Here is a 25,762-nt window from a genome sequence, read left to right as displayed (position 1 = left end):
TTTCCTCTTCCCGGTCTGCCAGAGATTGCCTGTTACATAACAACAGATCTGCGGGTGTTGCCAAATCAAATGGATTTTATCTGTGCTGGAGTTCTTCGGACAGGTTTGTGTCGACACGTCTGTGTCTGAATTCTGGTGTTTCAAACTCCCGGACCGACAGCTCGCTCTACATGCCGACAGTGTGAATGTGACGACAAGTTCAAACTGCATCATAAAATCATTAAATTATTCACGGACATCACGGGCAATAATCCACCGCATGGGAAGTCATTAAACCTTTATTTTTCACGGTCAGTATACCAGTGCTTTATAAACTAAATGTTAATATGGCACTGACCCAGAAACACAAAGAAGAACCTGAACATGTGATGAGGAAGGAGTGTGCTTATTTGCGTTTGTAATGTGAGCCCACCTTGTTGAGGATAAAGTGTCTGATAAGCATGAAGAGGAGTCCAGACATGAGTCCAGAGAGCAAGGGGGAGATGAACCACGATGCCACTGGAAGGGGAGGAGAACATGTGATCAGAAAACGACAGCAACGCACCAAAATCACCAAATCACGCAGTGATGCAGGATCACCAGGCAGCCCTGAGTGAGTCTGACAAATGCCCTTTTGTTCTTGCACATTTTTCCAAACACCGTCATCTGCACTTCATTTGTAACTTCCCAGAATAGTGGTGGAAGAAGCACTAGTGGATCTTGTACTTACGGAGAAGTAGCAACACCACAGCGTAGAAAAAACTTCATGCATTCAAAAATATTGAAAGTACTAAAAGAATACTTATTATGCAGAATGATGCATATCATATTATTGGATTATAATAATTGATGCGTTAATGTGTTTATCCCTTTATCGCTGAAGCTCGTAAACATGGAGCTCATTTTAATCACTTTATATTCCTCCATATCCGCTGGGTTGATTGTGAATTTCCACTCTGAGGATCAATAAAGCTTTATCTCATTCTATGAAATTACATCACAATTTATAATGTTCACAAAACCCTGCTTCCCAAAAAAGTTGGGACAATTATGTAATCCTTTTTGATATGTAGTGAGAAGACAATATATTTCATAGGTTTCTGTAAAATATGTGCTGATTCTGAACATGACGCCAGCAACACGTTTCAAACAGGTGGGGACAGGGGCAGGGGACTGCAGAGTACTGTCTTTCTGTTGGCTGCATTGCACGCTGCTCTACTGAGGCTCCTAACCGCGGAGCAAACGGTAACTCTTCGATCGCTCGCTGTGTAAAATTGGTCGAGGTAGCCGTCCTTGCTGACAACATAATCTGATGATTACTGTCTGTTTTAGAGAGCTAAACTCGACTGTAGCTGTGCTGCAAATATCTCACTGTGGCGATATTAAGTTTATTTTATACCCACAGCAGTACATGTATAGTGTCACTTTGTTGGCTTTACCAGCTGTTTGTATTAACTTTGACTGTATGTTTTGATCAAGATTATTTGACGCCTGCTAACTGATGCCAGGAGACAACAAACAAATATGACAACAGGATCGTTTTACTTAAAATATCAAAAGATATTTTGGCCTATGTAAGTGACTGAGTTGATGAAACACCAGATTATGCTAAAAATAAAGCATATTTCAAGGACTACATGTATGTTCTAATTCAAACCTTGAACCCATAAGCATTTTCCAAACTCTGAAGACCTTGTTCAAACTGCGTGTACTCTACATGAACATCACAGACACACACATAGGCCTCAAAGAGCTCAAAGACATTACCGATCTTGACAAGCTGCATCCACTGTACTCCCTTGGTGCCGATGGCCACCATGGAGAAGCCGATGGTGGCGCCAACAATGCAGTGAGTCCCAGAGACGGGCAGTTTGAGGAAGGAGGCGATTAGCTGCCAGACTGCTGACCCTGTTGAAAAAAAAAAAGGAAAAAAAACTCACAAATCTCAGCCATTTTTCATCCTTGAGTCGCCAGATCAAAAACGATTTCATGACAGCATGTGACATTTTCAGTGAGCGTCTGCACTCTGTTTCACTTTAGGCTTGTGCTGTGTGTAAATGTTGGCACACTGTGACCTGCCTTTAGAGTTTCTGTACAAACACATTATCCTCCATCACCTGTTTAACGTTGGAAATAAAAAAAAGAAGCTGTTCAATGTTTCGCCAACATTCACTTGTGGCTTTTCTGCTCCACCTGAATTTCCAGCGACACGGGAATCCCCTGTGCGTAATATCGCCTTATTTATTACCGTTTCCCAGCAGTCACTCTTTCATTAAGACGCCATTGTCTCGACGGGAGCCCCATTGTTTTCTGTTCTGCACGAATTCATTCACTGAGGTAATCTCAAGCTACCGTCGACACCCAACGACTGCTTGTTGTGCTTCACTGTAAAGCCACTGCGAGAGCGTTTTTTCTGTGAAGCAACTCGGGAGATGTTGACAATAACAATACAAAAACATCACATGAAGAGGTTCGTCTTAAAATAGACTCAATATTTTTTCACACTGTGTCAGAGCTGCTTTTAAACTTTTCAAGGACAAAACAAACTTTATAACATCTCTCGTAAAGACAAGTGGGTCGTAAAACAAGCACAGATGTTATTCAAGCGAACAATTGGCGAACTTCTACAAAAACAACTCGGCTAGAGTCATTATGTAACTTAGCAGTTTAGTTGTCAGGAAAACAGAGCTGTGTGTGAGCTCTGTACATCTGTAATCTTACAAATCTTACTGTGTGAATGCTACATGTATTAAGAAGTCACTATTGTGTTTGCCCTCAGGTCAGGATACGAAAGAAATGTGAGCGGTGTTTTCATGAACAAATGCGTGTTGACTGTGAAAAAGCAGAGTCTGTTACACAATAACTGAAATACATTAAATTATTAAAAGAGAAACATATTAGAGCTGAAATAATTCACTGATTAATCCATTAGTAGCTCGACAGGAAATTAATCTGCAACAGTTTAAATAATTCATCATTTATCAGTCATTTATTGAGCAAACCCTTCACAGGTTACAGCCTCTCGAATGTGAGGATTTTCTTGTTTCCTCTGATCTATAACATTGTAGCTTTAATATCTTTGGGTTGTGGACTGTTCTTCAGATGAAACAAGCGATTAAAAGTTGTCACCTTGGACTGTAGGGATTTTCACTACTTTTCAGACTCTCCTCGACCGTCATGGGGTTATGAGTCTCCAGTTTCCTGGAGGAATATTTTACTCTGCAGACTTTTCACATTCACACAGTGTTAATCACTGAGGTTTCCGTCGATTCATTTCAGCGCTGCAAGTGATGATTATTTTCATTTGCAGATTCAACTGTTGATTATTCTTGCAAGAGCCCAATGTGACAAATTCAAATGAGTCATGACTCGCTTACAGCGACTTAAAAACTCTGCAGATCCTCCCGTTTAGCAGCCTGTAAACAGCATTTTTTTCCCCCTTGAAAAAAATGACTTAAACCAAAAAAACGATAAATTAGTTGTGTTTCAGAAACAACAAGTCTTTCTTGCATGTCACAAAACAAAGTACAGCTTTTATTACCACATCTCAGACCTCGTCTCAGCAGTTGTCACCAGCCCGTTTCACTTAATAATGGAGCCGAGGAGCAGCAGTAACTCAATTACTCACTGCTGCAACTACTGTTTTACATTATTGAGTGATCTATCATTTCTTTTTATTCACTGACTTATGGTTTTGTTTAGAAATCGTGTAGAATTGTCCACTATGACTTCCCAGAGTCCAAGGTGGCATCTTTAAATTCCTTGTTTTGTCCAACTAACAGTCAAAAACCAAAAGATATTCAGTTCACTACCATTTATGACAAAGACGACGCAGCAAATCCTCCCAGTTACAACACTGAGATCAGAGAGTTTCTGGCACTTTTTCAGACCAAAATGATAAATCAATAGCTGCTGAAAATTCAGTCCGACTTACCGACCATGGCGCTGACCTCCCCTGCCATGAGTACGGGCACCGTTTCGTTGTACATGCTGACATCGATGATGCCCTTTCGAATCGTCTCGCCGACTTTGGCCCCCAGCAGCATCGAGCCCAGCGTCTCAAAGATGGATGCCAGGATGCAGGCCTGTTTCAACGTGACCACACCGGAGCCCACCGCCGTGCCGAATGAATTGGCCACGTCATTGGCGCCCACTGAGAAGGCCAGGATGAAGGCAATGATGAAGCCAAGAATGACCATCCACAGGAACGGTTCCAGATCCATCTTGATAGGATTTTACCAGACCAAAAATCCAAGTGGAGAAAAAACTAGCTTAAATATTCTTTTTTTTTTTAAAAAAGAAAGAAGTGCTCCGTGCGTTTGTAGCGGAGGACTTGGTAAGCCCGCTCCTTTTTCTTCGTCCCCTGGTTATAAAGAGTTCGAGGGGAGAAGCACAGCCGCTAACTAAGCGTTTGGAGCTCAGTCCAAAGATTGGAGACTAGTGATGGTGGGTGCAGGGAGCATTCCATAGCTTAGTGTGAGACAGTCTGTCTGCCCGGTCCTTCACCTGCAAGAGACACAAGAGACAGAAACAGATTAGTATCACGACTCATGATTACTCTTTTTCAACAGCAGTTAACATCTGGCAACACCTCCCTGTGACTTCCTCACAAAACCTAAAGACAAAGGAGGGGAGGGACCAGCAGAGAGAGAGGGAGAGAGAGAGAAAGAGGAGGAGAAGATAAAAAACACACCCAAACCTGAAGGATTCAGGATGACGACGCAGAACTGGATGAAAAAGCTGTGGGACGTCTCAGATAACCACAATAAGAAATCACAGTCTGCACTTCATGGGAATCAAATCAGACGCTTCCAGAGGGCCTGCTGACAGCGGCGAGACTATAAAAAGCCCAGAGTATCCAGAGTGAGAGGTGAGCAATGCTCCCGGCATCGGACTGGACTATTAACACCTTATCCCCTCACAACAGGGCAGCCGACGTCCCTGCCAAACCTGCTTTTGTTGCACAGGTTTACCTCTTTTCCACAAACCCAGGCGGCCCTTGACAGGAATATATAATTCACTGAGTTCCCTTAATAGACCACCACACTATTTCAACCACTTTCATCACCATCATGTCTGATGCAGTGATGCCAAGACTGATGATGACCAAATGTTTTACATTTGTTGTGCAACTAACAACCATTTTCATTGTTTATTAATCTGCTATTTTCTCGATTAGTTGTTCGATCTAAAAATGTTTCAGTGTTTCCCAAAGCCCAAGATGACGTCCTCAAATGTCTTGTTTTGTCCCCGACCCAAAGATATTCAGCTTCACGTCAGAGAGCAGTGAAAAAAAACTGAAAATACTCACATTTAAAAACCATGAAACTTCTCCAGTTGATTACTGACATTAAGACAGTTATTTTTTGGATTGCAAGTTTTCTTACATTGTTTGTTTGAAGGAACTTTAATATTTAATATTAATATTTTGTTTTATTTTGTGTTTCCACCGTCAAAACCACAAAATATTATGTCCAAAGTAGAATTATAAGAGAAATCTCCTCCTGCTTCTTTTTAAATTGGTTTACATCTGACTTACTGTGACTTTGCGTAAGGAAATGTAAACACGGACCCAGTGGCAGACGTTAAAAAAAAAGACTAAATAGAAATAGTTCATCTTCATGCCGATGGTCTCGTTTGCTCGTGTAGGTCATAAAGAGGCGTCAGTATTAAAATGAGAATGTTTTGTTACCAGTTAAAAATTCCTTGTAGTAGCTTTAAATATGCAAATAAGGCATCAGCTAATTAAATATGTGCTACAGAAATCTGAACTAAATTAAACTCCTCAATGAGTGTTTTCTGAAAGACGACAAGTTATGAGAGCATAATAGCCCAAAATCTCAGAAATCTACCAGTGCTTGAAAGAGATGATGTTTTCACCTGCAGTGTCTCCAGTGTGAACCAAGAGAGCGTTTCACTGACAACCAGGTGCCACATCACATTACCCTTCTGATCTGTGCTCGTTCAGCCTCAGTGTGACTGCTACAGCGCTCACTGGGCGACAGTCAAAAGGTTCACACCAGTGTTGTAACGAGATTTGCAGTACAAGTTCAAACTAAATCTAAGGCTTTGCTGCAGTACAAGATAAGAAAAAAAAAAAAATCTCAGTGCTTGGATTTATGTTAAGACTGCAATGCAGCAAGAACATCAGCAGTGATGCTTTACTGCTGCTGGAGGTGGGAACAGTTCGCAAAGCTGCACCGTTCAGGGTCAGGGAAGTCAACTGATAGTGTAGTAGTAACTTCTCTGGGTTCTCTTGCGTCTTTTGTAAAAAACAAACGTTTCAGCATTTTACTCCGCAGTCATAACGACAATGGATGCAACCCTTCAAAATCTGGGGGGTTTTAACAGCAAAGTAAATCACACGTTTCTCTGCAGACTTACTGAACAACTTTAGCCGTTCCTTTTTTGTGGACTTTAGTCAAACGTTTGACAGATGTTGAGGGAACATTTTCATGTAAATTAGCACAAGCCTGCTGCTTGTGTACGCCCTCAACTTCAGGGACATTAGCTCCTTAGCTCACCCTAAGAAATACATCTATAACTATTAAGATAATGAGCATGATTGTCCCGTGGATGGGTCAGTGGTGTAGATGATCATGATTTGAGAATACTAAAATACGATTAGTGATTAATCACTAACATACCCATTTGTAAACTGAATAAAAAAATAAGACATTTTTCAGGAAGTTAACTTCGTCCTTGAAGACGACTGTAACAGACGGGAAATGATGAATCGATTAATCAAGAAATAATAAACATATTAATGATGAAACGTTCCTGTGACTGTTGTAATAAGCGTGCTGGGCTCTGCACTTGTTGAGGTAAAACAGCTTCCCACGTCCCTGCTAAGTCCCACAAGGCTTATTTACATCACAACAATGACAACAAGCTCTGGAGGCAGATGATGAGGCCACCAACACTGAAAGCCTCTGGTGGTCCCTGAGAAACCTCTTCACCACAAACGACTCGGTCTGGCTTCTTTCTCCTCTTTTTTCTCCTGTCTGTGCCACATAACCAAAGTCATTTCATAGGGGTTAATGGCAGCACATTTCCTTCTATGGTTTAGCCAATTGTTAATGGGGAGCATTAAATGTAAACAGCTTGAAGGCCAGACGAGAACATTCTCTCGGCATGAACCGACTGTGTGCTCATCGCGTGGGGGCAGGCAGCTCTTTTCTAAATAGCCTGCGGCCGGTTACGGCTCCCTCCTCCCGACCAAGAGCTCCATCTGGAACAGTTGAGGTCAGAAACGTCTATCCTTTTGCCTTTGTTGAACCACAACACACACATTAAAAGACGATAATGATTTGTCTCTTGATCGGGTCCGTGCGAGACCTCCCTGACTCATCATACCTTAAGTGGCACTGAACATTATTACGTGGTTAACGGTTTAATAATCTAAAAATGTATCTGACACGTTACGTTTTCTTCACATCCCCAGCCAGTTCTCTTTTATCCAGAGAGCTCAGGGGGTGCCAAATCTCAAACAGACTGGGTAAAAATGATGTGATACTTGTCTGATGCCCGCGGGGAAATTCTCTTTTCACTAACCTCCCCTCCAGAAAAGGATCAGAGCGAAGGATCAGAGCGAGGGATCAGTGCCCCTGGACGTGAAGATTCAGTCTGAGACTGTCGGGCTGAGAGGTAACTGAAGTCATGAACTTTTTATTGTTCATCAGTGTGATGTGATTAAAAGGTTTGCCAAGTTAATAATTCATGACTAAAAATAACAAAACAAACCTAAGTGGGGGTGTCATCTTCATCTGAAGCTCTGAAATTCAGCTGATTTCTTAAGTGCATCATGTCACACAAGCAGAAACATTACATTTCATTAAACCTGAACCAATATACAAGTATTTCAAGGCTTTTGAGACATTTCCTAAATATTTTTTAAAACTCAATTTATAATATTTTGAATCAAATAACTTATTTTGACTCTCTACTTGTTTGAAAACCTCCAACACCTGAGAACTGCTGTACAAATATTACATTTGACAGTCAGTGTATTGAGGGTAGCAGACTTTGAAAGGACTATTGCGCTGCATGTGTAAATGTTTGAGCCGGGGAACACCTCCGCCACAAGACGACCACGCAGTCAAACATGGCCGGCCACCAAACAGAGCCGCAGACTGACTCCACAGAGGAAACGGTCAAACACGCCATCGATCGAGTGTGAGAAGGAGGCAGATGAGCATGAGTGACTCGAGAGTGGGTGTGCACACAAGTACCGACCCCGTTTAATCAGGTCTGCAGTTTTCTAAACCGGGAGAGTCGACGTGACAGCTGCAGCTGACGCTGACACCGACGCTGAAGCCGAAGAGTTGGTCCTGCTGGAATACACAAACACCAGCTCGCATACCGCCACACCCTGTTGTGCACTTAAAAACAATTTTCTCCAGTACAGTAAGAGGGGTCTGGTAGGAACCTGTGGAGTCATCCAATTGACTCAAACAGCTCCGACAAGGAAATAAAACACTCAACTAGTCTAAGGGGAATTTTAAAGAGAAACAATGTGCTCCAGCTTCAATAGCCTTCGTAAGGGTTACAGGATGTAGACCGTTTATGCAATGAAACCCAAAATGAAAATGCCTAAAAGCTCAGTTTGACCTTCATCCTAATAATCTGTGAAATTTTGATTTTAATAGATTCCCCTTTCTCGAGAACATCAATAGGCTTTTTAATAAGCTTCTACTTTAGCCTAAGTGCCACAAGAACTGCCAAATTTATAAAAATGATAATAAGCTAAACTTAATTTAATGCATTTAATGCCTCGGGGCAACTCCAGCGCCTCAACAACGGCAAGCAGGGGTATTCTTAATACTTAGAGAGCAATATGTAAGTATTTTGAGAAATGTCTTACTTGCTTTCTTGCTGAGGGTTAGGGTTAGGGTTAACGCAGGGGCAGACTGCACAGTAAGGCTGAAGATATACTTGCTTTTAACTGTCTGGGTACACATGAGGCATGGCTAACATATCCCGCGTCTGTTTGGAGGGTCGGTTGTTCACGTCCTCAAAAAATTAAAAGCTATGCGTACACAGGATCCAATATGCACATGTCTGGGGACGTGACAGGGTCAGGGGGTCAGTAAACACATCAGCAGCATGTCCCACCTAGTGGTATCCTCCAGTCACATGTGTCTACGCAAATGTGTGGTTCAAAAGCAAGTCCATCTCCGGCCTGAAGGTAAAACTACAGCAAGCAGCTGGTTAGCTTAGCATAAAGACTAGGAACAGAGGAAAACAGCTCGCCTGGCTCTGTCCAAACTTAAGCTAAGCTAACCATCCACTGGGTTTAGTGTCGTGTTCACCGTATAGACATAAGAGTGGTATCTATATGTTTTCATCTGACTCCGAGCAATGGAGCAAATGTTTCCCACAATGCTGTGTTTCTAGTGTTGTTTCATTTGCTGTGAGGTAGAAATGCTCTCTAGATATGTAGGGTTGTTCATTATTAATTATTTTTACATAGGCTGAGCACAGTGGGCAGAGTAAGGGACCTTGGGATCTTGCCATTTTGCATCTTAACAATACATTCAAATACAACACAGTACAATAGTTGTTTGCTTTTGGCCCGTGGCCCAGCATTAAGTTTGATTTACCCAGATGTCAAACTATTCCTTTAAGATGCATGCAAAACAGAAATAACTCCAGCTCTAGTTATTCCTTGTCGGATTCAAATCCAGGGCTTCTTACTCTTCATGCGACAAAAGTTGCGATAACTATTATTACGATCGCAACACCTCCTCCAAATGTGGCGGCTCCAGAGACAGAGGAACTACTTTAGCTTGTCCTTGGCCATCCTTGTCATCTGCAGACCACTCATCATCAGCCTGTGGACTTTACCCAGACTGCCACACACAGACACAAGCAGGCTGCATTCATACCCAAGCTGTTGAACTGAGTGAGGAAACGTCCAAACTGTGGTCAAAAGAACACCAGGCCTCCAAAACAAAAAACTGTCTGCTGCTCTCAACATCTGGTGCCTCAGCTGGCACATTTGAAAAACACATCAAAATGTCTGGTGCCCAGCTTCACCATGAGAAACCACAGCCTGGGAATGTTTATACATCGTCACAGATGAAGATGACCTAATGTCCTTGAATAGTGAGTGAGTCAACAACCCGGCCACGACTTGCTACATGCATCGATTTGTACATACAGCAACCGCTCAGAGAACACAGCATGAGCCAGAGATCCAGTTTCAGGTTCATGTGTGTGACTGTGATGCAAGCTGAGCAGAGCTCGTGTGAAATGCATTTCTTGCAAACAGATCGACATGACATGATCTTTAGTTTGTTGGAGGAACCATCTCAGGCTGCACAGTGACTTCTTCACACTGCTGGAATGAATGATTCATCGAGACCTTGAAACTCCTGAGAGTCCTTTGCAAGCAAAAACGTATAAAACCTTCACAAATTAATAGAGCAAAATAAAAAATGAGTTGCATAAACTGTTATGCAACCTGTGCGAAGGATATCGTTCCTCTTTATTCCCTACATACCGACAATAGTGAAGCTATTAAACATGACATGCACTAGATCTATACTTCAGTTCTCCTTCAAGGACGTATTAAACTCCAAAAACACCAGAAAACAAGCAGAGTCCTGCAGTGCCATGCTGCAGACTCACCAGCAGTGATTATAATGGCTCTGTGAGAATGCACCCCGTGATTATGTTCCTGTTTTGCTGGTCACTGGGATGCAGAAAAATAAACCGGAGACGAAACAGAAAAACGCAGAATTGCATGTGAAGAAAATTATTTGTGAGCTCGATCGATGTTTGACATGACATGCAGCCAACTCACCGACAGGAGGGAGAACAAACTACGTCTTTAATCCATGAGGAGGTTAATGTAAAGTTATTAATAAGACATGCACATACTTGATGTCAGCTGCTTTAGAATTCATTTTACTCTTAATTATCGTTCCAGAGTTTGTTTAAAAGACCACCATGGGATTAAAAATACTGGTGATGAGTCAGTTTCAAGCCGTTTGCTGGAGAACGCTGCGCATATTTATTCATTCTTGTTTCTGAGAGGGCAGCAGGTTAATTCGTCTTCATCTGGCCGGAGGCATCTGAGAACACAACGGGACGACTGTGAGTTTAGAACGTAACCAAACTTAAAGGTTTTGAGAGGATCCGTAAATAAGCTGACAGTGTGCAACATACGGCTTCCCTGTTCAGCTCAGGTGCATCATTTACAACAAGTGTGTCACGACTGCTGTCCAAGGTGCTGAACCTGAGACCACCAGGGGATGCGGGAGCTGCCTGAAGGGATTGCTGTTAATTACACTGCGACACAAGGATACCCACGATGTTTTCTTCATGTTAGAAGCATATCCAACAATATCTTAGCGTGGAAAAGGATACCTTGGATCATACTGCCTGAGTAATTCCAAACATTTATAACCGGATTTTAATTGATCATTTATCATGATATTCAAACTTGGTTGAAGATGGTCCGACGACTTTATAAAGAGTCAACTAAATGTTTTTTCCGAGGGGATGAAAGAGAGAGGCTATGGGAGGACGGGACAGCAATGCCACCTGCAGATAAAGAAACTGTGGCAGCAGTGTATAAACTAGAAAAAGCGGTGCGTCGACTAATGAGAAGGGCAAATTTCCCTTTTTATGATGACCTGGTAGCACTTGCCCAACAATCTCACCCATTAAGGTGGTTGAGTCTTTCACAGCCTCAACTTCAGGTGCTTCTACTGACAGGCCCGGTGCCACAGAAAACACTGTGGGGAGCAGCCGATCAGTTTTCTTACGTTAGCCTGTCATAACTTCCTGTAATAAGTCTGAAAGTCCAAACCTTCCAAAATAATGTCTTCACACTAGAAACGAACCTAACCACAGTTCAGTTTGATCCCGACCGAAACCACCGCTTTGGGTCAGACCGAGGTTCAGCTGTTTAGTGCGGACCGTGGTCCAGAGGAGGTTTCAAGTTTTCTAACTCCTTGGTGTTTACAACACACAAACTTTACTATCTGGAAGTGGCTCTTGCCCTGGAGGTAGAGCAGGTGGTCCACCGTTCGTTGGCGGGTCAATACCCGGCTCCACCTGTCCACACACTGAAAACACTGACCCCCAAACTGCTCCCAATGGGCAGGCCAGCACCTTCCCTGGCAACTGTGTGTGTGTATGAGAAAAGCACAAGTGCAGTCAGTTCATCATTCACCATCTTGTACTCAGCCTGAAATAAACTGTCCCATCTAAAAAAGCTAACCTAAATAAAAAACACTTGAAAGCGCCACACTCTGAGACAACATGCTCTTGAGGATTATTTCTGGCAGACACATTTTCTTCCTGTGGGTGTCAGGTGGCAAACAGCACAGATAATGAGGACACTGACACACAAAAGAAGAAAACACAACACGGGGACAGCGAGCCTAAATTAGGTCTTCATGTCGTCTGCGCTGGAGGACACATTTAAGGGACACTGTTTGATACATGTCGGGAATAATAACACTTCTACTGACAGCGTACTATCCGGCTGCATCACATCCCGAGCAGAGCGTTTTTACCTGTTACAGCATTGACCTCTGGAAGCAGACGCTGTGTGCCGTGACTGTAAAGACAAACTACTTACTGCGATCACTTCTCTAATTGTTTGCTGTCGCCGCTGTACAATGCTCATTAATCTGCCCGAGATGCCACTGCACCACAGCCACAGCTGGTGCAAAACACTGTGTCACGAGCTACAGTCTGCATTGACACGCGGCTGCTATCCACGCACCGATTCAACCCCCCCCCCCCTCCCTGCCTGCCTGCCTTCCTTCCTCATCAACTAACCCTTCCTCTCTAGGCACATGCTGAAAGGACCAGCGCTAGAACATACATGCAGCGTCAGATGATGAGTCACAGCAGCATCCTACCTCCGCTGCCTAATTGTTACACCTGAAGCATACGCAACTGCAGCCAGTACCTCCAAGGACACAGAACGCTCACATCTACCAGATGGATAACAAAGTTAACAAAACAGAGAGGCATCGTAAAGACAAAGAACTGAGAGGAAATCAGCCTGGAAATCAACTCCACTCACCTTCATGTCTCCTCACGTCAGTGGACGGTGAGAAAGTGGTGGAGATGAATGAATGTCAAAGACAAAATGACAGTGTTGGGGAGAAACACGGACGGACAGAAAAATCAGGAGAATAAAAATGGACCGGGAATAAAAAAAAAAAGGGGGAGGGCGGGTGAGCATGTGATTGATGGGGGAAAAAATGAAATTATGTGGAGAGAGTGGAAGAGAACAGCTGATGACAGGAGGAGAGGAGGAGTGAGAGGAAGGAGCAGGAGAGGCTTAGTGAGAAATCAGCAGGTTGTGGTGGTGTTGCAGGAGAGAGGAGGAGAGAGCGAGATAACAAGAGAGAGAGGGGGAGAGAGAGAGGGAGAGAGCGCGGCGCAGCCAGCTGAGTCTAGACTGCCTCTTAAAAGAAAGTATCCGCATTCACAGCGCGCGCCAGCCAATGACAACTGTCGGAGAGGAGAGAGCGTAGCGCTGACTGGCTGTGTGAATGCGGAGAGGTCGGGCAGATGGAGAGGAGGCAGCCAATGACTGCGGAGGAGGATAACCAACCGGGGGGGAGATGAGAGGGAGAGGAGGCGAGCATGTGTGTGGATGTGTTTGAGAGCCGGAGAAAAGCATGCCGACGGATCAAGGGCATTCGGAGCGCCAGCATTCCCTCGGTTGCTCTGGTCACAGATAGATCAACATGATACGCCGACATAAATGTTAATACACATGTTTCGAAGGAGAGCGACAGCCTGATAACTGAGGGAATGAGCTCCGGGTTACACAATCATCGATGATGCGGGTTAACTGCAAGTATTCAGCGCGATGAAACAAGAAGACACACTATCTCAAAACTGTCATTTGGCTCCGATCCACCCATCACTTTCTCTGCCACAATTGTCCCTTTCACAGACGTGCTTGAACAGTATGTCTTTATGTGACTTGGTTTCAGATGGCAGAGACGGGGAGCTTTCGTCGACACAATGATGGAGCAGAGTCGCTGCGGGCTCGCTGCTGACAAAATACAAAGCAGAGCCAGAGTCTTATACAGTATTTCATCAACCCTCACTGATATACAACGAAGGAAGGCAGCAACACTTCCAGCTCTTTAAATTGGTTATGACATCTTTATAAATGTTTGTTGAACTTTGGAAGAATTCACCAGAGATTTGGCTCAACCACACGAATCCTGTCATGCACTTTTCTGTCTTGACCTCCACACACACTGTTCAAACCGTATACTTAAAAAAACAGTAATTACTCACGTACACCTTTGAACGCCTGGTGCCACTGGGCAGTTCAGGTCCTGTTCCCGTCGCTCTCACAGTCTGTACAAGCACCAGAATAGGGGCGATAAATTCATTTGTCCGGTACCGTTCAGTGGTCTGATCTCGTGTTTGTTTGAGTTCCTGTGGTTTCTCCTCTATCGTCTCTCACTCAGTCTCTCCCCTCTCTGTCCCCCAACTGGCCCTGCCTGCTAAAAAGCCTATCTGCGTCAGCTGCACCTGCTGCCTCTGACTCTGTGCTTCGCAGCGGGGCGGCGCTGTCTCCTAGAACCAAAACACACACATACACACACACGCACAGTGTTGAGATCAGTCGGCCTGCACGGACAGGAGGGGGGTCGCTTAAGAATGACAACAAGGGCGCGCATGACTGCAAAGAGCATGTCGCTCTCAACACCGTCTTCAAAAGGTTCCCCACACATTTCCATAAATCCTCTAACCCATTCGGTTTTCTCTCCAACGCCGCAGGCCTGCATTGCAGCACTAAGTCAGGCTGTCAAGAGGCGAGTAACTCTGGTAATCCTTCAGATTGTTTCTGACGACCATTACAAGCACTCAGGCAATCCGTCAAAAATTCATGCAGGCCTGCAGCTAAATCAATAGTTCTCAGAAGACTTTTTTTGGCTGGTTTACCCTGGTAGAGATGAGCGATGATCATCCTGCTGACTTCTCACCATCGTTAAAGTCCCAGGGCTGCGGTAGATCATCTCGGAGCACAATCCCTCCTCTGAGACAAAATCGCCTTCTTAAGCTTCATGAATATTTATTTTCCCTTCATAGTTTATTTAGGTTTGACACAAGAACTGACAACACGTGGTGCCTAAGTCAGTTTCAAATGTAAATCAGGGTGTCAACGGTGTACTTGTGCATTTATGTTTGGATACACTTAAAATCTTACTTGTAGAACATCTGATTATACTGTAAACACACTGTGCAGTATGAACGCCCTTTTCAGTTAAAAATCTTGGCACTTCCCCTTTAAAAAAAAAGGTGCAATATGTAAGAATTTTATTTTAAAACATTAAAAAATAAAACTCAAATCATCAACAGACTGTGATACAATAACAGTTTTGACGTGATGTGAAAGACAATTATCAAGTTGCAAAGATATCTACTGAAGCTAGCGTGCTAATCACCTAGGACAGCCCCGTCTGTCTCGTAATACCACTTTACGCCACATTGAAGAGCCGATAGACAGTACAGCTCAGGCTCTGGACTGCTAACTGCACGGCTTACTAAGCTAACTAGCTAATGGCAACTACAGTTAGTAGCAGTTAGTCAAATTATACAGCTGTCCGATACTTGCATATTGCATCTTTAAGTGTTATCTTACATTCCAGTTTACCGCCCACTAAATACACACAATACTTTATCACCATTTCTGAGACCTCCGTCACATTATTCTATGATGTGAAAGCCACTTGGTGGTTTCCAGTGTCCTCTGTGGATTAATATGGCAGTTCAGTGAGCTCTTCGATCCAGTTTGAAGGGATGACAAAATCAGAGACACGTCAGTCTCACACTCCCGGACGAGCCTTTAGCAACGCTAAAGCAGATTGCGTTACAACAGCAAACAATCGAGCACCCCTCTGGCTGTCAGTGTTGAGTTAGCCTTATGTTTAAATACTCTTTTAAGGTCAGCTCTCTCTGGTTTCAGTGGAGACTGTGCGCAAGATTGCCTCCCTCACCCTGAAATGGCAAAGTGACTGTAGCGACTCCTCCCTGTTCGAGTGTCTGTACAAGTGTTTAAAGTGACTGAGACAGACGCGCTCTACTGTCCTTACACTGTTTGTGTTTTCTGGCGCTTCATAAAAGGGCCCATAAAAGGACACTAATCTACAGCAACACAACGACAGTAATAAAATAAACATAATGATTGATTCAAGACAAGGAAGTTCATATCGCCACAACAAATAGACTTGTTTTTTTCTTGTAAGCTAATACATCTGGGATTTGACACGATTCTCTAGAGACGTCCAGCTGAGCACTCACTCACACACACTCATAAAAACCACTAAAATAGCAGCGACACAAAGGACACAGTGCCCGATACAATATTAAGCTTTTAGGCCGGCAGAAACTATTAGTCATCTCTGAGAATAAACCATGCTCGCAACAGGGATTCTAATTGACCAATCAAAATGTGCCTCAAAGATTAATGTAGAGAGCCAGCGATTTTATTACCAACAGTAAGGGGGCTTGTTTTGTTGGCCGGCCCGTTACATCATAGGTCTACCAACACAATTAAGCTCAGTACCTACCAACAGTTGTGGCTTTTTCTGAGGCCGCAGTCCGTCTTTCTTCTCTTTCTCCCACCTGTCCCCGTGTTCCTGAGTGTAGGAGTCATCTTACCCTTGACCCTTGCTCTGTTTTCCTCCCCTCCCCGTGCTCGGCTTTATCCGGACAGTTCCAGTTCTCTTCCACGAATTAGCATCAGTACCCAATAGCAGAGTGTGTCTCTTTCACCCCCTGTCCTTCCTGCCCTTTCCCCCTCTGCTTACCCCTCTCGATCTCTCCTCATCTGAGGTGTGGAAACTGAGAAATGTTGATCTGGCCCTGTGCACGCAGAGTGCTGCCAGGACCTCCAACCTACCTACCTCTTTTCTCGACTGCTGAGGCTGGTAATCTACTGCTGGCATGCTCAGTGGTATTAAAATGTGTTACTGGGGCAAAGTGGGTGCCGGTATTAGTGAATGCTGATAAACGCAGTACGGATAATGCGAGAGACTTGGTGAGAAAGGACAGGTACCAACACGGTAAATTATGTTTTAGGCTACCTCCAAACTAATGTAGATAAATGCCCCCCGTCGTCTCCGTTTTGGCCCTCCGTCCACATCACTCTGTCGATGAAATCTTAATGAAAATGTCCTCCAACGTGGAGATCTTATAAGAGCTTATAAAAATAATGAATCCTCTGGTACGTTTTTATTTTTCATTGTCTTACAAAATTGAATCAAAGCAGAGTCAATGTGGCTTTTGATAGCGATTAAAGGATAAGTAGCCAAAAATGAACATTCAGTCATTACCTTATCCTCCCCATGATGGAAAGTCAGGTGAAGTTTCGTGGTCCACTAAACATTTCTGGAGCCTCACAGCAAAAATAGCGCTGCAGCATTCTCATGAACAACTTAAGTAGATGGGGAATTCTTTAAAAAGCTTAAAAAACAAACAAGTACATAAAAAGGCTCCATACAGCTCGTCCAGCGTAATCAAAGTCTCAGGAAGCTCCAAAGTGAGCTGAAAAGACATTCACACCCTTTCTATAGCTGAAATATTCCCCGTAGCTGCTACGCTAAAGGCATTAGCACACACACCTCACACAAACCAATGCAGGATCTCTGGGCTTCCAAAGACTTGGATTTTAACAGAAGAGCTGTATGAAGACACTTTATGTTTTTATTTGGTCCCCATCTACTTCAGTCACTACTAACAGAAAACTACCTTCTAAAGCGCAAATATAAAATACACTTCCACGTACTCTGAGGCACATTATACATGGTTTATTTTCACACTTTCTTTTTGAAAATGACCACAATGACTGAAAAGATTGATTGATACATATACTGCACTGAAATATTACTCATATCCATGTAGTTTTTTTAATTGTACTCGCAGTAAACGCAGCTCAAAGTGACTACATTGGCGTGTGCATGTGCTCCCTACGTCACAGCGTCACAGATTTGAGGGAAATGGGAAATAAATGAACTGATACATATATTATGTCTCTGTGTAACGACTGTATAACGGACTATTGCGACCTTGGATGGCTTCGTCCCCACATGTGAACAGATGAGTATGGAGAGAGAGGGAGAGAGAGGGAGAGAGAGGGAGAACACCCCCTCCTAAGCTGGATCTAGTGGCCTGTGCCCTCCTGCTCTTAATCCTGGCTTCCAGCACATGACCCAGCTAACAGTATTATGGAGTGCTTTGATTAGACCTGCTGCTGTGCGCACGTACTGGGAGACGTGGCGGCAGTGGGGGGGAATATGGGGTCCTTCGCTCTGCCACCACTTTGCAGGAATGCCAGGCCTCTGCACAGACACATATACATATCCACACACACACACTGTATTAAACATACGCTTAACCTCAGTGTACACATCCTACACACGGCGGAAGAAAAAAAAAAACGACACGAGGCTTGCCGGATTAGGCCTGCGAGTCAGTGAGTCAGCGGATTACCCCCGCTAGTTATTCTAGGTGAAAACTAAGAGTAATGCTCAAAAACGTGCTGCTAGCATTAGCCGCGGCCGCAGAAAGAGGTGCGAGAATGGCACTTAGGTAGGTCGCAACAGGGAGGGGAAGTTCACATGACGACTTCAGCAGTTGGCCTTAATCGCATCAAGGGGTCTCGAGCATTTAAGGAGCAGTGTTTTCTGCAGGAGAAAGGAGTTTCTGATGGTGTGGACTTTGACCTTTTTCAACTTTCAAGATCAGAATCAGAAATACTTTATTGATCCCCGAGGGGAAATTGCCTGCGTTACAGCTGCTCCCATTCAAAAGTCTTAAATAAGCAGAAAATAAAAACTATAAATAATAATAAAAATAGAATAAAAATATAAAAATTGTACATCTATATATACAGTGTAACAAATAATGCTACGGTTGAAATATGGGTTATTGCACATTATTTGTTGTAATTATTGCACATTAAATACAAAAGAGAGGAACAAAGCGTCCTCCTATTGACTCAGAGTGTCTGACACTCGGAGCGAGAAGGTGAATAGTTTGATGGCCACAGGCAGGAATGATTTCCTGTGGCGCTCTGTGGATCTTTTACATGTACAAGAACCTATATAAAACGCTGAAGGAAAGAAACAAAATTAAAAGTATAACAGTTCTCCTTTAATTGTATTTATACTATATTAATGCAAAGACTATCCTCACTAAAATAAAGGTAATGTTTTAGTGACACTAAGTTCTGACCGGTACTGGTTGACGCACCTTTATCACCCAACATTGTTTAATTAACAACACTTTCTGCTCTTACGACATCCTGATAAAGGGAGGGAAATAAAGCTGGTCATATTTGAAAACAATACTGTCGAGAGGAAACGGCTGCGGAATGCAGCACAGCGTGTCTTCACCGCGGGAGGTGAACTGTATGTCGTATTCACTCTGGGGAACATATTTCTGCTATGTCCTTACGATGTTTGTACAGCTAATAAAAGAGATTTGTGCGAGAGCCAAGATTTTAACGTCAAGTTGATGTCTGAGGCCGTCAAGGATATTATGTTGTGCAACAGCAGGATCCATTCGAGAGATTTCTAAACAACAAAAAGTCTTAAAAGACTCACAATGACAGAAGCTGAAGAGTCCACGGGCAGTTTTCCTGGCAGTCAACACATTTGTGCACCAACAAAATCAAAATCTTGAACGCAGAGTAAAAATATTGCTTGGCAGGAGAGCTGGAGCCCATGCTGCTACAACCGCTGCTACTACCTCTGGAGCATGAATGAGTTAATCTTAAAATCACACAGTACACACTGTGTGACCAGTGTTATCTATCACATGTTTGCCAGTTGTGTTGCACACTTACAGCACATGGTGCACAAACACAGATTGTACTCTTCAACTTGAAAAAGGAGCGGTGTTCATTTTTGCATTTGTGTGGCAAGTTTGCAAATCAGGTCACACCCTGGCAGGTTTTTCTGCTCCAGTACTCAACAAATACAATCTGTAAGGACAACTTTAAAATAAACTCTCCTCGTGTTTTATAACTCCACCTCTCTCTGTCCGATGAAATTCTCGCCTCCAAAGAAAAAACACACAATTTTAGACCGTTACAAAAATGTTTCAATACAGCTGTTGACTCCGGGCGGAGGTATTTTCGGGAACAGCATCGTTCGAGGCTGTGTCTGACATGTGCTACTTTATTTGTGTCTGAGTGCTGTCGCAGCATGCTCGACACTGAAGAAAACTCATTGTGACAAGTGGTCTGCTAGTGTTCCGGTGACGGAGGGTAAATGGGGAGGGGGGTCACCTCTAGTCTAATGCTCTTGCAATAAATGATTTCCTTGAGACTTTTCCACCCATCGCCTCAAATCAGAACATCATCTCGCCCCACCAGGAGGGGGCACAACGAGGCTCAAATCCCTGCGTTTCCCACGTGTATAGCTAGAATTTTAAAAGCGTGGAGTAAAGTGTTTCCATTGCTGTAAATGCCATTTCAAGTCTAAACTCTCCATGTCATGCGTCTGCCACAGCGAGAGGTTACTGCTGTCTCTTCCAGTTAGTCTTACTGCGCCTCCTGCAAGCTGTAGGCTGCAGTCGTGTTCATTGAAAACTTGCTGAGATATACTGCTGCCTCCACCATTTCAAAAACACACTCGTATCTCTTTATTTTTCTCTGCAGATGACTTTATAACAACCCAGTCGTTGCCGCTGCTTGAAACATAGCCCTATTATAGCAGAATTGAGTGTGCAGGGATCACTTTGTGTCTCCAATGAGATGCATCTTCTCCACTACGAGTTTCAATTTGCCTCTTTACTGCCACACATATGAACGTAATGAGGTAAAGATGAAGCTGTTGCAGAACAAAACAGTAAGAGCTTTCCACTGGCAAACACATGAGTGGGTTTAGCCTCTTTGATGGCAATTTATAACTACAATCTGTCTGACCGATATTGTGAGATGCCTGTGAGATGACTGTACCAAGTGTGACACAGACTAACCTGTCTACTTTAATACAATCAAATAAAATAATGCAGCTGTTTGTTGTTGAGGACCTCCCAGAGTTCAGTCTGAGTCCACTTCCAAGTAAACCTGCCTATAGCTGTATACTCAACATTCGGACGTTCCTCACACCTGATTCCTGTGACACTTGAATGGAAGTTTAAACTCGGGTTAGTCTACTGGTCTTAAAGAGAGAAAACATTCAGAAAATAGTCAAAATTGAGCACAATTGAATCTACAAAGTTAAATGTTGTCAGATAAAATATTGCTTATAATGAGTCTGACAGTAACATTAGCACAGATGATCGCTTTTTATAAAGCTATTCTGACAAGGTGGACAGTTTAAACTTATACATTCATAAAATGGTAATAAGTTTAACTGATTAGCATTTCTGCCCCTGACTATTGAGGGTAGCATCTTTAAATCGACTAGTCGTAATTGAGCACATCCCTCCAGGACGTCACTTAAAAGCTGCACTATATAGTTTTGGAAAATAAATTCAAACTCAGAAAGTTTATATTTATAATAATACTTATTCGATATGTTTCCATAATAAACAAGACAACCTCAGAGGAAAACTAGGTCCGTTTGAAGCTAGGAAGGTGTGAAACAGTATTTTTTCCCCATTTTCTCTTCCCCAAAACTACATAGTGCACCTTTAACAATATTTAAAAGTGGCTTTATATTGGCTGAAAATTTGCATATTTGGCCACATAGTAATAATGACAAACTGCTGATGACTCACATTTGAAAATGTCTTGACAACTGATCTACTGTCTGACAGCACTTTAGCTGCTTGACTTAACGTTAGCTTCACACGCCTTGACAGGACAGACGGCGTCTCAGCCCAAAATCCTGGAAGTCTCAATTCAGATCCTTTAAGGAATTGAGCTTAAAGCAATGACATGATGTGCTTGAAAGTTTAACTGAGAGATTCAGACATCAGCTGTCTACTGTCAATACGCCTGCCCCGCTGCCTGCTAGCTTTATGTACAAAGAGGTCACTCTGTCAGTCTTTTATGGAAAGCAAAAACACAAATCGTTAGCCTTAAACATTCTTGCCTGCATAAACTTTCACTTTGATAATCAAGACACTGTTAATAATAAGATAAGACCAACATGAAAAACCACCTTATCAAGCCACAAACAGGACGTGTTTATGTGTAAAGATTATGTTGACAGGTTTGTTGACTACCGTTCAGAGTGAAGCTGGGTAAGCCTTCTCAGCATTACCGGGGCGGCGGGTGTTGGTGGGGGGCTCCCTAACTGTAGATCCATAGCCCCGCTGGAATGTGTGAAACATTAAGAAGAAGTCACCGCCCGTTCAGTGCTGGGAACCCTGGAGATTTTTAACGATATTTAATCCTTGTCTGCCATCGTTTACTGGCCTGACATTACCTTGGAAAAGCATTTTTTTGCTGAAGGATAGGACCTGCGTGCACGCTCCACTTTCAGTGTTCTCCCCAGGGTTTCTTGTAGTACAGCAGTATTTTTGGTGCCAGTGCATTTTCCAGGCTCAGCTCCAGAGAGGTTCTCATTTCTATGTTTGGATTATCATAGATCCAAGGAGGACCGATTATACAATTTATCATTATTAAAAGGAGGGCCTGTATTAGACCACTAATCATATCCTCCACTCGCTTTGAACACCATGATTAATTCATCTTAAGGATGTTGCAGCTTGTTAAGGCGTAACGACATGATTCAGCGCAGTCGTCACAATGGTATTTTCTCAACACTGTGCAATTAAATGTCGCGTCGGTAAAAATTAAAAAGACATAATTCATTTAAAATACCTTCAGCTTGCAGCACATTCACACCACAGGACAAATCATTCAGTAAGAATATTAATTCAATTGAGAATATGTTACGAACCAGTCTGATCAGCGCCAGAGACGTTATATTAAACATGACATGTCACTTTCCGTCTATTCTACGGGGAAAATACATACATACTTCTGGATGTAGATTCTATCATATAACGTGTTGACACAGAAACACTTTCCCCGAAACGGCCAGAATGTGTGAGCACATGACCTCTACCTCATCAATCAGATTAGGTAATGTCACTGATCGGCACCGTGAGAAAAAAAGGGGCTATCGAGGAGAGCCTCAGAAGAGCTGAGGGTGCTTTAAGGGTTTTACTTCTGATTCTTTGATTGGGCAGCCAACTAAACTGTCACATGGCATGTCACAGTAACTACACTGTAACCCACTGAAGTGTTGTTTATGGACTAAGAAAAGCTCCACACTACAGTATCACTATCCCCTGATCTCTTGACATCCTGTCAACTGGCCTGACAGATGTGCGTCAGCCAAAAGAACATGGGTTTATTTTGAGTTTGCCACCTGAAAAACATGCAAACATTGCTTGACAAATGACAGATTTGTAGTAACAAGGAACTTACAGCACATACCTTCATTTCACTCTCCTCTCAAACAGAATCACTAACGCTCATACTTGCCATTGTTCTACCTAGCTCGCGAGGGTGGCCTCTGAACAGCTACCACTGGACTCCACCTGACAAACTGCCCCCACCCTCCGGCCTCGCTGCTTTCTGAGGTGTCACATATCCACCACTTGCTCGTGTTGCTAAAGGCAGTAGGGAGGAGGAATGATTTGGCTAGAAATAGCAGTGTCACATGAGTGTGAGCAGTGACCAGTCAGCCAGCTGCTCATCCTTACATGGAGCCCTGCCCCATCCGTACAATCAAACGCAAACAGGCGGTAGGTGAGGCTGCCAACACAGCAGCGAGGAGCAGCGCAGCAGACAGGTCGATCGTTCATCCCTGAGGGCCTGTCACACCTTTCACAGGTTAAAATGGACATGTGAGCTCACACCTGTTCAAACAGCAGGATTTTTGAAAAACCTCACACAGACAAAATAAACCACTGAGCCCCTTTTCCCACGAGAGAAAATGAAAAACACATGCCTTCTTTATAAGTTTATGCCTATACAATTCAATTTGTGACAATATTATTACGAAGAAGTTTATGTTCACACTTAAATCAAATAAATTGTCTCCATCAAACCGTATGAAAGATTGAGAGTGGTGAAAACAACGTTCTCCTGGAACTCCTACGCAAGGGCTGCGTGCCGTGCAGAAGATTCAGGTCTAATCGTTATAAACAAAGTGATTTCGCAAATGAATCACATTTTATTTTTACGATTTTGGCTTCCAACAGTTACAAGATAATCTAAGCGGTCGGTGCACTTTCTCCCTTCACTAAAAGCCCGACTCACTCTCAGCCAGGCTGCTGCACGTTTAGTTCAGCTCACCACGTGCTAATAAGACACTGTTGGTGAAAACCTGGTGAAGCTAGCCGATTTTGAGGCGCGTCCATCCCTGCTGTTACGGCAGCTCAGGACGAGAGTCGCATTTCAGCAATGCTCTCACATTTTAAACACTAGGGCTAAAACATGATGCAAAAATATGATTTGTGGGAATGATCATTTGTGCATTACGATTTTAATTTTTAGTTCATCAATGCATGATGTTTCTAAAGACTATCAAGTAATTGTCGTCACTATGATTTTTGCCATAATCGAGCACCCCTACGTTATATCATTGTCTTTAAACCTCCCACTCATAATGAAGCAACAACAGGGGAGAGAAGCAGTCCATGCTGCCATATTAAGTTATCAAAAAAATGATGTAGAAAACAATGTCTGACTTGTCTGAGTCACCCACACAGCTTTGCCGATCCTCCCCTGGGAGAAAAAGGGCCGACTCTATAGAAATTTGGAGGCAATTCATAGGTATTTACATGTTATTTATAGGTAACAGAGGCACAGGTTTGTCTCCACAGAGCCCAAAAATAACATGATGTTTACATGACACGACAGATCATCCCAAGAATAACTTTTCCCATGCTTCTCTCAGTAGTTCCTCAAGTGTTTTGCCATCAGAAGTTTTCCAAGACCTCGACCTGACCCCAAGCCTTTGCGGTAAATGGTGACTCATTAAAGTCAAGCACGACATAGGTGCCCCTGAACAAATGTACTCGAGTGAGAAGAACAGGAAAATAATGTCAATTCTACCTCCCATGTAGAAAACCACAATGGCTCACAGTTCGGCAGTAAGCTCGTCATTAGCATAGTTAACACCAGGCCAGCACCCAAACAAGAGACGCTCTGTGTGACAACGCTTTGATACAGACCCTGCCGCTTACAGAAGGCCACCAGAAACACTACAAAATGGCTCTCATGGCCTGAGTGGAGAGGACAAACACAGCCAAAAAACACACAATAGGTCAGAGTAAACGATGCAACTAGCACAAGCAGTCACACGCTAACTGGGATTATAAATGGCTAATTGTTTGCATGTAAATATGAGTTTCACTTTTACAGGAAGAGTCTAGAGGTTTAGTCTTTAAGGAGGCCATAACTTAAAGGAATAGAGGTTTTCCTCTATGCATCACCCACCACAATTTAAGTGAGGGTCGTTTGCTTCAAAGCAACCAAGATGGGGAGAACTACCGGGAAGCCTATGGCAGCCGGCGGGAATAAATGACTGAGTCGATGCTGTAAATGCTGATATTTGTCAAGTAGACGGAAGAAACCTCCAAAAATACCACAACCATGCTGTGAAGACAGTAATGAAGGACAAAGAGTTCGGGGCATTATGAGCTATTAAGGCTCACTTTTGGGTCAAAGAAGAATGCAGGATTTCGTGACAGGAGCTGACAGGAGGACAGGCAAGCATTATGGGGTGCCAACATTTTTTAAATCGCTTGTGAGGTTGCCACTGGGCAGGAGTTCCCCGAAACCAGCTGCATACATATATGTGTGCAAACC

General features: G+C 43.3%; 1 protein-coding gene across 5 annotated transcripts in view; it reads right to left on the bottom strand.

Moving 5' to 3' along the window:
• Positions 1-25,762, bottom strand: part of slc20a2 (solute carrier family 20 member 2) — a 44,888-nt gene that overhangs the window by 12,500 nt on the left and 6,626 nt on the right. For 4 of the 5 annotated variants that reach the window (XM_073466735.1, XM_073466736.1, XM_073466737.1 and 1 more), the window contains 3 exons: positions 3,914-4,485; positions 1,747-1,887; positions 413-498 (listed from right to left, as the gene is read on the bottom strand). In XM_073466735.1, the coding sequence (XP_073322836.1) occupies positions 413-498; positions 1,747-1,887; positions 3,914-4,202 (516 nt within the window). In that variant the 5' untranslated portion in view covers positions 4,203-4,485. Of the gene's footprint in view, positions 1-412; positions 499-1,746; positions 1,888-3,913; positions 4,486-19,583; positions 19,700-25,762 lie in introns of those variants that run through there. The other variant, XM_073466738.1, reaches the window with a different exon arrangement.

Source organism: Pagrus major, chromosome 5, assembly GCF_040436345.1.
Source record: "Pagrus major chromosome 5, Pma_NU_1.0".
Classification (NCBI taxonomy): domain Eukaryota; kingdom Metazoa; phylum Chordata; class Actinopteri; order Spariformes; family Sparidae; genus Pagrus; species Pagrus major.
The sequence above is the reverse complement of the archived record's forward strand: the minus strand, read 5'-3'. Positions and strand labels throughout refer to the sequence as shown.